Consider the following 14,264-nt stretch of genomic DNA (forward strand, 5'->3'; position numbering starts at 1 on the left):
GTGAGACCCTGTTTCCAAATAAAGTATAAAATAGGGCTAGGAGTATAGTCCAGAGGGAGAAAAGCCCCTGGGTTCCACACCTAGTACTACCAAAAATAAATAAATAAATAAAAGAATTGCTCCAGCAAAAAAAATAAAATAATATCCATCTAAGGTGAGGATATTATTTTTATCATTACATCTAGCAATTATATTTCCAGAAACATACTCTAAGGAATTTGTAACCTAGGCTGTCAAAGAGACCTGAAAAAGAAATGAACAAAAATGTTCATTTTTTACACTGCTTATAATTATAAAAACTTAGAAATAACCAATAATATTGGGATTATTTAAAAATCAATTATAGTTAATTAGAATGCTACACAAAAATTAAAATATATCTACCAAGTTAATATATGACAGGTTTGTATTCACATCAAAAAGCTTGAAACCTACGTTGAATAAAAATTACCAAGGCGGACATACACGGAAGGATGGCATCTATATAAATCTGAAAGTTCATGCAGGAGTACTATGCATCACATACGGATGAAGTCATATTCATATCTGAAAATTCTAAACAAGTTGAAGGAAACATTAAATTCAAGGAAACATCAACAAACTGCACAGTCCAGAAACAGACCCACATATGTGTGGACAATGGATTTCTAACAAAGATGCAAATGACATCCACATGAGAAAAAAAAGAAATACAAACCACTCACCACAGAAAAACATTAACTCCGAGTGGAAAACGGATAAAAAAGAAAATACATGTGATGCCTAAAACTATGAAAATACTAAAAGAAAACAGGAAGAAGAACCTAAGTGACCATGGGGATAGATGAGATTTCTTACATATGACATCAAAACATAATATAGAAAAGAACTGAAAATGTACCTTTTACCGGCGTTAAAATCTTTTACGGCGGGGCATGGTGACACAGGCTTGTAACCCCAGCATTTGGGAGGCTGAGAGAGAAGGATCACAGTTCGTGAACAGCCTCAGCTACTACTCAGCTACTAAACTTACTACTACACTGCAACTCAGTGAGACCCTGTTTCAAAATAAAGATTAAAAAAAGGGGAGGCTGGGGGTGTGGTTCAGAGGTAGAATGCCGCTGAGCTACATCCCTAGTACGAAAGAGGGAAAAAAGAACCTTGCTTTGTTTTGTGTTTGTTTTGTTTTGTTGTGGGTCTGGGGATGAAACCCAGGTGCATTCGACCCCAAGCTATACCCCCTGCCCTATTTTTTATTCTTTACTTTGAAACAGGGTCTCACTAAATTGCAGAGGGCCTCTGCGAACGATGATCCTCTAGTCTCAGCCTCCCAAATGCTGGAATTACAAGCGTGCACCACCATGCCCAGCTAAAAATCTTGTTTTTAAAAAAAGTATTGTTAAGAATATTAAAAGGGCTGGGCTGTGGTGGCGCACATTTGTAATTCCAGCATTTGGGAGGCTGAGACAAGAGGATCATGGTTGGGACAGACTCAGCTACTTAGTGAGGCCTCTGCAACTCAGTGAGACTCTGTTTCAAAATAAAGAATAAAAAGTAGGGCTGGGGGTGTAGGTCGGAGGCAGAATGCCTCTGGGTTCCACCCCTAGTACCGCAAGAGGAAAAATAAAAAGAATATAAAAAGGTACACTACAGACAGGAAGAAAATATCTGCAAATATCAAATAGTAAGCTTGTATCCAGAATACATAAAAATAATTCCAAAACTAAAAACAAAACAAAATTTAAATAAAATGGAGCTCAGAATGATGACAGCTATAATCCCAGTACTTGAGGGGCTGAGACAGAAGAAACACAGGTTCAAAGCCAGCCCCAGCAACTTCAGGGAGACTGAGCAACCTAGAGAGACCTGTTTCAAAACTAATAATAAAAAATAAAAAAGAGAGCCGGGCGTGATGGCGCACGCTTGTAATGCCAGCATTCAGGAGGCTGAGACAGGAGGATCGCGCAGGTTCAAAGCCAGCCTCAGCTACTTAGTGAGGCTCTCAGCAACTTAGTGAGACCCTGTTTCCAAATAAAATAAAAAATAGGTCTGGGAGTGTAGCCCGAAGGTAGAAAACCCCTGGGTTCTATCCCTAGCACCACAACAAAATAAAAATAAAAATAAATAAATAAATAAAAAGGGCTGGGGTGTATAGCTTAAAGGTACAAAGCCCTTGGGTTCAATTCCCAGTACCCCTCCCTTAAAATAGACAAAAGTTTTGAACAGAAGCTTTATTAAAGAAGACAGACAAATAAGCACATAAAAAGAAGTAAAACATTACCAGTCATAAGGAAAATATTAATTAAAATGGCAATGAGGTCCTAACACATCTTTTATTTTTGTTTTTTTTCGGGGCAATATACCGCTGAGCTATGCTCCTAGCATCATTTTTTATTCTTTATTTTGGAATGGGGTCTCCCTAAATTGCAGAGGGCCCCACTACGTAGCTGAGGCTGGCCACAAACCTGCTCCTCCTGTCCCAGCCTCCCAAGTGCTGGGATTAGAAGTGTGCACCACCACACCCAGCTACATATTAAAATGGCTAAAATGTAAATGATAAGGGAGAAAGAGAATGCTCATACATTACTAATATACGTATAAAAGGTGCAAGTGCGTCGGCAGCTTCCTTTTTGTAAGTTAAATATATAAACCTACTATATGATGTAGGATTCAACCCCTGAGTATTTACTCCAGGGAAATAAAAGTCTATATTCACTCAGACTTGTACATAAGTGCACACAGCAACTCTCTTTGTAAGAGACACAAACTGAAAACAACCCAGATATCACTTAGTAGGTGAATGAATAAACAAATAGTCCATATAGCAGAATATTAGAGACAGTACCAGCAATAAAAAGAAATAAACAGCTGACGTGTGATACAACCTACATTATAGTGAATTATGCTCAAAAGATGCTTGAAATAGGGCTGAGGGGTGGAGCTCCGTGATAAAGCACATGTTTAGCATGAGCAAAGTTCAGAGTTCAATCTCCAGCACCAAGGAAAAACAAAGGATGTCTTCAATAAGGGTTTACTGGGTGTTACATTCTGAAGATGTGTACATTAAAAGACATTTAAGCCGGGCGTGGTGGCGCACGCTTGTAATCCCCGCGCTTGGGAGGCGGAGACAGGAGGATCATGCAGGTTCGAAGCCAGCCATGCTGGCTTAAGAGACCCTGTTTCCAAATTTTAAAAAAACATAAAATAGGTCTGGGAGTGTAGCCCAGAGGTAGAAGGGCTTCCAGGAACCCCAGTACCACAAAAAGAAAAGACATTTAAAAGTGATACTAGGCTGGGCGTGGTGGCGCATGCCTGGAATCCCAGTACTTGGGAGGCTGAGACAGAAGGATCACAGGTTCATGGCCAGCCTCAGCAACTTAGTGAGGCTACAGCAACCTAACAAGACTCTGTTACCAAATGAAAAATGAAAATAGGGCTGGGGGCATTCAGAATACATGGAAAAAAAAATTTCCAAAGAGGCAGAATGCCCCTGGGGTTCAATCTCCAGCACTACCTACACACACACACACACACACACACACACACACACAAGTGATACTAGGTTTCAGCACTAAGAAACTATCAGTAAAGTCCGGAAACACTTTTAGAAAACTGCAATTGAATGTCCTAATCAAAATCAAACCCAAGTTGTATTTGGGGGTTTTTCATTTGCATTTGGTTGCAGCCTAGGAAGAAGCCTATGTGGGTGATTAAAGACGATGGCAACACGTAAGTCACCACTTCAATATCAGACAGTACTCACTGCTCTGGAGAAGTTAAAGGGCTTCCGGAGGGTTAGTCGCCTACAGCAACGTTAACACCCGTGTGGGAGCAGCAAGAACAAGAAAGAGGGCACCTTGCAAGCTCACTGGCTGACAGCTGAAGGAACCAGCCCAAGAGCTGGAGCCTGCGGTGGCGTCAGTTACGTGACATTAACTCCCCAGGGCCTCGCTCACGGTGGTGGTGGTGGGTGGTGGTGGTGAGAAGTCCGCTGGCAAACATGCACCGCCATTCCTCTCCTCTCATAACCCAGAATCCCTCCCTATTATTAGAACTGGAGGTCCTATCAGAATACCTACTCCTTATTTTAAGAGTTAGAGGGAAAGTTCTCGTTTCATCTACTTGAGCATTCATGATTCTACACAGGTTTACCGTGTAGTTCCTAAAAATATTTTGGTCTCTATATACTGCTGTGATGAAGAAGAAACGGTGAGCTTCTGTCTTGGAAGTCTAACCTCTACCACTTATTACCCCGTAACTTTTGTCAAATTAATACTCCAAATATCATTTACCTCTGTGAAAAAAGGCCATAATACACCAAATCCCCTTAGACTGTTGGGAATACAATGTATGTAAAAACCATAAGCATTAAGCATATGTTAGTGCTAACAGCTGCATATTTCAGTCTTTCTGTAATATAAAACCAAGCTTTACTCAGCTACTCATGGTAGGAAACCAAAAAGACACTGCTCACACACTATTCAGGGCTTTGGTTTTTACATTATTTCTAATATCCTGTCACAGGTATCACCTACTTTGCCTTCTTTTCATAAAGTTAGACTCCCCACTATGTAGGCTGAGGCTATCTACTTAAATGCTGCTTGAAGGATGGGTAGAGGAATGGACTGCCATATTTCAGCACAGTGAGTCTTGAGAGTCTAGAGATACTGGACACAGCCTTGAAGAAGCCAATGGTGGCAACTAGTCAGAAGACAACAAAGCCCGGCTCACTGCCTAGGTGGCCACTCTGACTTGGGTATGAAGACAAGTGGCCAGAGGACCTAATGTCGAGGAAGAGTAAGTTCATAGTCTGGGGATGAAGTGAAGACAAGATAAAAAGATTCTTCTGCAACATGAAGGAAGTTCTAGATTCATGATCTTACAAACAGCATGACATTATGTAATATTTAGTTCTAGGAATACAGTCATGTATATATATATACATGTGGCACGGCCATGCTGTGAAAATAATGAAGGAAGTTAAAAATTTCAATACACCTGGTTATAAAAATGAATATTTAAGTCATTAAAACTTATAAGCAAAGCTGGGCGCGGTGGCGCACGCTTATAATCTCAGCTTTTGGGAAGCTGGGACAGGAGGATCGTAGTTCGCGGACAGCCTCAGCTAAGTGAGGCCCTTTATAACTCAGTGAGACTCTGTTTCAAAATAAAGAATAAAAATAGGGCTGAGGGTGTAGCTCAGAGGTAGAATGCCCCTGGGCTCCATCCCCAGTACCTCAAAAAAAAAGTATGAATAGTAGAAAGTACAAATCTAATGGGCTCCACCAGGAAGCAGAACTCTTCTAGTTGCTACGGTTACCTACTAAGAGCATGCGAGAAATAAATTTTCAGAATTGGTCTGACTAATCTCTAATGTCTTGCAATTTTAAGAATTGTATTATTATTTTATTCAGTGCTACATTCAGCCTTTTTTTAAAATCTTAATATTTAGAGTAATAACAAAAATAACATTAATGTTATACTCTTTGTGATACGGTCCCCAAAAGAACCCAGGCAAGCAGAGTGCACCCGTAATTCCAGCATCTTGGGAGGCTCAGACAGGAGGACCAGAAGTATGAGACTGACAATTCGGTGAGACCTTGTCTCAAAATTTAAAAGGTAGCTCAGTGGTAAAATGCCCCTGGGTTCAATCCCCAGTACCTCAAAAGGAAAAGAGAAGTGGAAAGTTTTCTTCCTTTCCAGTTTATAACAACCCTATCAGCTCATTTTATAATTTTCAAGATGAGAATAATATTTTTTAAGAGTATATGAAAAGCTTAGTTTATTTTAAGTCCTATTCAACTAAATATCATGGTTCTTTTGGGGGGCGAGTGGGTACTGGAGACTGAACTCATGGGCATTCTACCTTTGAATGACACCCTCTGGCCTTTTTATTTTTCATTTATTTACTTTTATATTGAAACAGGGTCTTGCTAAGTTGCTGATGTTGGCCTCAAACCTGCCACTCTCCTGTCTCGGCCTCCCAAGAACTGAGATTACAGGCGTGTGCTGGCAGGCCCAGCTTAAATGCATTTTCACGAAGCCCAGACCAGGCTGAAGTGTTTCATTTGCTGTGGCACCCGCTTCACTCCTGGCCCTACCTGGCTTCTTGGTTTCAGGCAGGTGGATGACTGGAAATCTGTGTGTGAGTTAACAACTAGAGGCAGCGGTGAGACACACAATAACCAGATGTCAAAAGAAGAAACCTAGCCGGGCATGGTGGCACAGGCTTGCAAGTACTAGGGAGGCTGAGACAAGAGGATCATGCAGGTTCGAAGCCGGCCTCAACTACTTAGTGAGGCTCTCAGCAACATAGTGAGATCCTGTTTCCAAATAAAATAATAAAAATAAAACTGGGAGAGTAACCCTGTGGTAGAAAGTCCCTGGGGGTTCCATCCCCAGTACCACGCATACAAAAAAAACAAACAAAAAAAAAAAAAACAAAACAAAAAAAAACAGAAGAAGAAACATGACTTTGAGATCAAGAAATCAGAGTGCTGGCTCCTACACAAAAATCAAATTAATAGGATTAGAGAAATGACTTCTACTGTAACTACTACTTTCCATATCTAATAGGTATGCCCAAGAATGGTGGCTGGAAAAAAAATAAATGTTTAAATGTAGATGCAAGGCAAAAGTTGAAGGGAAGAGGACGAAGGGCAAAATAAATAAAACCTAAACCAAGAGTATAAATACTGATATCAGATCTGTCAGGTTCCTAACAGAAAATATTTGTGAGCAGAGAAGGAAATTATAGAATCTATATTCCACATATGCATATAAATATACTTACTTATTTATCTATGTGTACCTATGAGACTGACCCCTTAACCAAAGGAGCAGTGTGTGGTGGGAGCTAGCGCAGCTATACACCAAATGCTGAGAGGAGGAATCCATCACTAGTGCCTGACACGCAGATTAGACTCCTAAAGCCGCGATCCTCTTACTTGGCCCAGCTAAAACCCCAATCGTTTATTCCTACCTCTCTGAAGAGTGCACCATAAAACTGGACAATGTACGGGCAATCACTACTCCGCATTACTACGTCCAGATCCATAAGAAGTTGCTTTTGTTCTTTTTCATCCACTGTTGACCGTATTCTCTGGAAAAGAATGACAGCAGATGTCATAAAAACATAAAATAGTTTTAGAAACCTGAGTAAAACCTCTACCGCAAGACTGAAAACCACCAAGCTTCCCAGATACTACCCAGACACAAAAATTACCGTCTTTTCTTACACTTTACAAGAATGATTGTTTTCATAAATATTGACAACAAAGCACTTAAAAATTCCTTAAAGGACACAGGATTTTTGACCCACAAGCACTGACTAATGATACTGGCAGTTATGCAACAAAATTCTGGGGCAGAAAATTAACACTTATGTGCAAATACAGAGAAAATCATAACGAGTTATAACAATGCTCATATGAGTAGCTGCAGGAAGCTACATATATCCTTTCAATCACCATTTCAGAACTGTCTGGGATCATGAAATGTATTCACGCCCCACGCACTCCCAGCATCCTCATTCATCAGAGATGGGAAAGAGGCGAGAGCAGGGAAAGTGCACAGACGAGAGTCCAGGACTCTCACATCCGACACTAGGACTCTCTTTCTTCACTGCACTTTCTGTACCAATAAAAAAATAATAATAATAATAAAATTCTCACTCTCCAGCTAATGAGTCAGCACAAAGCTGTAAAAGAAAACCTCAAAATGATGAAACAGAGGGCTCTTTTAGCGATACCTAAGCTGATGTGCAGCTCCTCTGTACACTGCAAACCTGGGCCATTTCCCTAACCAACCTGTACAACCACATCTCTGCACATTTCTAAGAGAATGCCAAAAGAGACCATTAATACCTCCACCTCCCACCTCCCACCCAGGAACAGTGTAAAATACGTAGGTGTTCACAGGAATAGTTCCCACTGCACTAGAGAGAGAGAGGACAGAATCAGGCTCAGCAAAGGTAAAACGTTAGCAACAGAACCACAGGTCAACATTAAAGCATGCAAACAACTTTTGTTCTCATAAAAAAAAAAAAAGGTTCACAATGTCACACGTGTGGCACCACTGTGTACAAACATAACAATACTTACAAGGCATGTTAGTACCAAAAAATACACAAGTAGCATTTTGTCTTCCAAGGACTTCCAGGTATCTGTCCTTAATGTTCTTGAAAGGGATGAAGGCAGTCAATTAAATTCTTGAGCCCATTTTAGAGACGAGAAGCCCGAGGCACAGAGAGATACAAAGGATGTATTCCATGTGACAGAAGAACAAGCAGTTGTTTAAATAGCAGCTTCTCTCAGTTTCATTGTTAGGCACTAAATGAAGAATTCCATACTCTCCAAATATAAGCAGATTTAATTATACTGCTTAAAAGTTGTTCCCTGCTGACTACAATATTCCATATCAAATAAAATGTTTCTAGTTATCTTAAATACACTAATTTATTTAGATCTTTCATGGATAATCACTGCCAGATAACAAGGATTAAAAATACGAATGAAAAACAGAAAAGACTAGTGCTGTTAAAGTTTTTAAATTCCCCCATCTCTCATCTCTATATTTTCAGTATGGAAATTGGTAATTTAGCTTTTAAATCCACATCAGCATTCAAAAAGGTTAATTTTTTGAAGTGAAAATAGGCCAGAGATGTTATTTGTGTTTGTTCAAAATACGACATTAATAATTTCTTCAATCATTTTAACTGCACTTATTTAATTGCATTTATTAACATGTTTAAAATATAACATTAAAAGTATAGCTGTAAAATATTTATTTAAGAAAGTGATTACTAGGGATTTAATAATCGCATATGACTAAATTTAAAATAGAGCTATTAATTAGAGACAAGCAGGGAAGAAAATACGAATAACCCTTTAGTTGGAGAAATGTTCTACCTCTTAAATAACTCTATTAAAAGGTTAAAAAAGAAGCCACACACCAGCAGTTCGCAAACAGCCTCCGCTACTTAGTGAGGCGCCCTGCAGCTCAGTGAGACCCAGTTTCAAAATAAAGAATTAAAAATACAGCTGGGGTGTCGCTTGGAGACACAATGCCCCTGGGTTCCTACCCCAGTACTACAAAAAATAAAAGGTTAAAAAGAACCATGTGATCACCGGGCGTGGTGGCGCACGCTTGTAATCCCCGCGCTTGGGAGACAGAGACAGGAGGGTTATGCTGGTTCGAAGCCAGCCGCGCTGGCTTAAGAGACCCTGTTTCCAAATAAAAAATACATAAAATAGTTCTGGGAGTGTATCCCGGAGGTGGAAAGGGCTTCCAGGAACTGCAGTACCACCAAAAAAAGAAAAAAAAAAAAAAAAAAAAAAAAGAACCATGTGTGTCGCCATCTATTTGTAATCTCAGGACGTGAGAGGCTGAGACAGAAGGATCGCAGGCTCAAAGCCAGACTCAGCAACTGAGCGAGGCTCTCAGCAACCTAGCAAAAAGCCATTTTCCAAATAAAAAATAGGGCAGAAGGTGTTAACTCAGAGGTAGAATGCCTCTGGGCTCCCCAGCACCACACACACACACACACACACACACACACACACACACACACACAAGTTAAAAAAGAAGATATTATCAAGCCAGGTGTGGTGGCATATGCTCGTAATCCCAGCACTTGGGAGGCTAGGACAGAAGTATCACAGGTTCGTGGCCAGCCTCAGCTACTTACTGAGGCCCTCCACAACTTAGTGAGACCGTTTCAAAATAAAGAATAAATAACAGAGTTGAGGGTATAGCTCGAAGGTACAATGCCCCTGGGTTCCATCCCCAGTACCAAACACAAAAAAGGTATTATGTATATTTTGGCTTGTAGGGATCCATTTTAAATATAGCAATGCACACACAAAACACTATTTTAAAATCCTCTTTATCAGTTTGTTTCCCTGAACTCGTTATATGGTTTTTTCTTTTGTTTTTTCTTTTTCTTTTTTTTTTTTTTTTTGGTGGTGGTACTGGGGGAAACCCTTCTACCTCCGGGCTACACTCCCAGACCTATTTTTTTATATTTTTTATTTGAAAACAGGGTCTCCTAAGCCAGCGCGGCTGGCTTCGAACCTGGGCGATCCTCCTGTCTCAGCCTTCCAAGCGCGGGGATTACAACCGTGCGGCCACCACGCCCGGCAGGTTTTCTAAATTTATATTTGCACAAATCCTTACATCCCAGCTCTTGGAAAGCATAGTATGGTCAAGACATTGACAGTTATCATCAATTACTGGCTTTCCAAATCCAATTTCCCAAACAAGGAAAGGATACATGCTCCCCGTGAACTAGTGGCCTAACTGAAACCCCTGCACTGTTGGTGCAGCAATCCCTGACCCGACTGCTCCCAACCCAACAGGCAGAGTGCCTCTGGCCTCGCTCTAACCCGACATCACCGCCTGGCCCAGAGGTCTGTTCACCTGAGTACAGGCCGCTGGATGCCCACTGGCCTAACGTGAGCCTCCTGACGTCCTGGATGCCTGTCACTAGCCGCTGGGACCGCATCCAATTTATCTGACTAAGCACGTACAGCCAAATAACCTAACTTTAGTTTTAGGCTGAGTTTTAACATTTACCCTATATGAGCACTTAATTAACTAAACTAATTCAAAAGACCTAAAGGACCCCCAAAAGGGGAGTAATTATAAGCTCTAATTACAACAGGACGACTAAGATTTTAATTCAAAACTCAGTAACTTAACCTGGAGAATACCGAATGGTAATCAGCAATCCAAGCCAGCGAATACTCAGTAACAAGTCACTACCAGGAAAGAACTTCCCGTGGGAAATCAAAACAACAGCAATGGGAAAGATTTCTACCATCTCAAACAAGGTAAGAAGCTTCGATTTTTTTTTTTCTTTCTGTTTTTGTTTCTGTACTGGGGATTGAACCCAGAGGCATTCTACCCCCAAGTTGCACCCCCAGCACGATTTTTATTTCTTATTTGGAAACAGGGTCTCACCAAGTTGCGGAGGGTCTTAACTTGCCGAGCCCGGCTTCAAACCTGCGATCCTCTGTCTCAGGCTCCCAAGTGCTGGGATCACGAGCACGCGCCACCACGCCCGGCTGGGAATCTTCTAATGTTAAGCGACCACGAGTATGCAAAAATGAAACACACCAAGGACAAACTTCCCTTCACTTTACAAATCTCTCCTTACTGGGGAGCAGGAAAAAGAAAGTGGAAAAGTAAAGCCAGTTATGCTATTCAAATTCTCTAGGAAATTTTTTGGAAATCAATCTAAATGCTTTTAATTTTTTGGAAATCAATGTAAACGCTTTTAATTCTAGGAAATTTCCATTCATTTACATCATAAATTTAAGCAAGGTGAGGCTAATGTTTATTTGAGCTCAACAAACCCACCTCCCACCCCCGTCTATCCCTGTCTACCTACCCATCTGCCTAAATCGCTCAGGGATAAAAAGTCTGTAAGACACCACAAAATATTTAAAAGTCATCTTAAGAATCTTAAGTTTCAACAGCTTCATTTTTACCCAAATTTCAGAGATTGTCAAAATTATTACTTTTCTTCATTATGGGGTTTAAATGCTTATTTATACCTCTCACTACTTTACTGACCTGCCTTAAGTTATTACATGCCCTCAGGACAAATTAAAGTATCTTTCTTTAAATATAATATACATCTCTTTTCCATTAATGAAAAGTACTTTTATAGACACTTCTGTTTTACCTTATTTGAACATAATGTAGAGAAAACATTTAAACAAAAGTAGAGAAAACAAGACGTACTGCCCTACACATACACCATTTTCTAGTGAAGAAATTTACATATTTGAAGCTAATAACATATTTTTAAAATTGTCCAAATGTTGTGTTCAGGGATATTTATATACTCAACAAGACTTTAAAGGCAGATGAATTCCAATAAAAAGCATTTAGGTAGAGATCAGAAATGCCAAGATAACTAGTCATGGGGAAAAAAGTTTTAGTCCTCTGATATTAGAACTAGTAATATTTAATAGTTATATGTGGTTTTATAAATTAATTTATTTATTTTGGTACTGAGGATTGAACTCAGAGGCATTCTCTCTCAGAGCTACATCCCCAACCCCATTTTTTTATTCATTTTTATTTGAAACAAGGTCTCACTAAGTTGGCGTGGGTCTCACTAAATAGCTGAGGCTGGCCACAAACCTGTGATTCTCCTGCCTCAGTCTCCCAAGTACTAGGACTACAAGCATGCACCACCAGGCCCAGCTTATGTGGTTCTTATCAAATTAAAAATAAAACACGTAAAACACAGAGAACTTGACTTTTCTAAAACTGCCAACCCTGAGCTGGGAGTGGAGGCACACACTTGTAACCCCAGCATTTGGAGGCTAAGACCGGGGGATCATGGTTCGAGGACAGCTTCAGCTACTTAGTGAGGCCCTTTGTAACTCAGTGAGACCCAGTTTCAAAATAAAGAATAAAAAAATAGGGCAGGGGCTGTAGCTCGGAGGTCGAATGCCCCTGGGTTCCATCCCCAAACCCACACACACACAAAAAAAAAAAAATAGGGCAGGGTGTGTAGGTGTGTAGCTCAGAGGTCAAATGCCCCTGGGTTCCATCCCCAGACCTGCAAAGAAGAAAAAAAAAAGTATCTGCTTGCCCTCTCCTAGCCTGTTATAAAAGACAGCAACGTCCACTTTGGAAACAGTCCCGACCACGTAGAAATGGTTTCAAAGCCTAGAAGCTAAAGTTCCTGTGTACCACGGCATCTGGAAGCCCTCAGGTAGGGCTGACCCCCCCTTCCACTTGGCCTCATGTGGAACGCACTGGGTGTTAAGAACTTGAATTTAAAGTACAAATATCCCTCTCAGTGATACTGGACAGTTATGTAAGTGTGGTGTACGTGTAGGCGTGCTCTAGTTTGACACCGGGATCTCCAGGGAAGCCCTTTTCACACTGACAAGACTCTCCAGCCTCACATGTGAACCCTGCCAACCCCACCTTCCCAGCCCCAACTGCTGGCACTCCTCAGGGAGACTGGCTAGTTTCAAAACTAACAGGCTAGCCCCGATAAGTATGAAGGACTTTCCAAATAGAGGAAGACTATCACCTGGGGACTGGAGAAACAACAGAGGTAAATTTGCTGAAAGGTGTGGGAAGGACGGAGAGAAAGAAGCAACCAGGAGGAAGACTGTTAACAGGCAGTGTGTACTCTAGAGAAAAACTGACTGGGCCCTTTCTTACTGAGGTATCAGGACTCAATCCCGTCACAACGGTGCCTATTTCCTTCCGTTCCTAAGTCTCTTTTCAGGGCTGGGGAGGGAATAGGGAGAAAGCACATGATAGTAAACTGACCGCTCTTCAGGGGTAAAGACTCAAGTGCAGCCGAGAACCAGGAGGCAGGTGACCACACACAGCTAGGGATGAAATTGTACAGCAAGCAATGAAGGAAGGCGCACGGGGCTGGGGTGCAGCTCGGCAGAATGCTCACTCGCAGGCACAACGCCCTGGGTTCCAGCGCCAGAACCACAGAGACCATAGAACCCCAGCCCCAGAACCTCATACGCACAAAGCCCTGGGCTCCAGCCCCAGAACCACAGAGAATACAATAACAAAGACCCACCAGGTGGGCACTAAGAAGCGGGTCAAAGAGTATTTTGCCTTAGATGCTAAATAAACATCTAGCTGACTCTACAGTGGTCCTGGCCACAGGCTCTCACTCCCAGCCAGCCGGCAGAGATCTCCTGGTGGCAGAGCGGCCAGGCACACACCATACAGCGGAGCACCACGGAATGGCCATGCCCACTCCTGTGTCCTGGCGTGACAGCCGCCGCGGCTGCTGCCTCTCACCAGATCAGCCCAGGGTTCTTCCCACCAGGCTAAGAGAAAAGGTCAGGCAAATGACACGCCCTCGCTCTTGAACAAAGCATGTGTGAGGAGGCACTTTCAGTTACCTGGATCCCTTCCTGTTCGGAAAAAGAGAAAACAGGTCATAACATATTCAAAAAGCTCAGAGTTAAAAAAAAAAATTACAAGTCATACATCCTGCAGTTCCACCGCATGTATGACAGATGTCAGTTCCTAGAATCTAAATATGTCAGTTCCTAGAATCTGAATGTTCCTTGCAAAAAGACTATGAGTCACCAGCAAACACCCCAGGAATCTAGAAATGACTTGGGTAGCGGTGATGTAGTAGACAGACTTGACATCAGCAACAGGAGTACACTTAGAGACGGGCTATCAATCCTAACTGATTCTAGTTTCATTTTGTTTTGAAACGAAGAAAATGTATGGGGGAATGAGAGGTGAAAACGGAAGAGGCAGGAAAATTAGGG

At 41.5% G+C, this 14,264-nt stretch overlaps 1 protein-coding gene across 3 annotated transcripts in view; it reads right to left on the reverse strand.

Annotated features, from left to right (window-relative positions):
* The window catches only part of MAP2K4 (mitogen-activated protein kinase kinase 4), a gene marked incomplete at both ends in the record, with an annotated part of 110,437 nt that overhangs the window by 35,391 nt on the left and 60,782 nt on the right, over positions 1 to 14,264 (reverse strand). For all 3 annotated transcript variants that reach the window (XM_080712574.1, XM_080712573.1, XM_080712572.1), the window contains one exon: positions 6,962 to 7,081. In XM_080712574.1, the coding sequence (XP_080568700.1) occupies positions 6,962 to 7,081 (120 nt within the window). The remainder of the gene's footprint in view (positions 1 to 6,961; positions 7,082 to 14,264) is intronic.

Source organism: Muscardinus avellanarius, assembly GCF_963383645.1.
Source record: "Muscardinus avellanarius genome assembly, chromosome: 16".
In the NCBI taxonomy this organism is placed as follows: Eukaryota; Metazoa; Chordata; class Mammalia; order Rodentia; family Gliridae; genus Muscardinus; species Muscardinus avellanarius.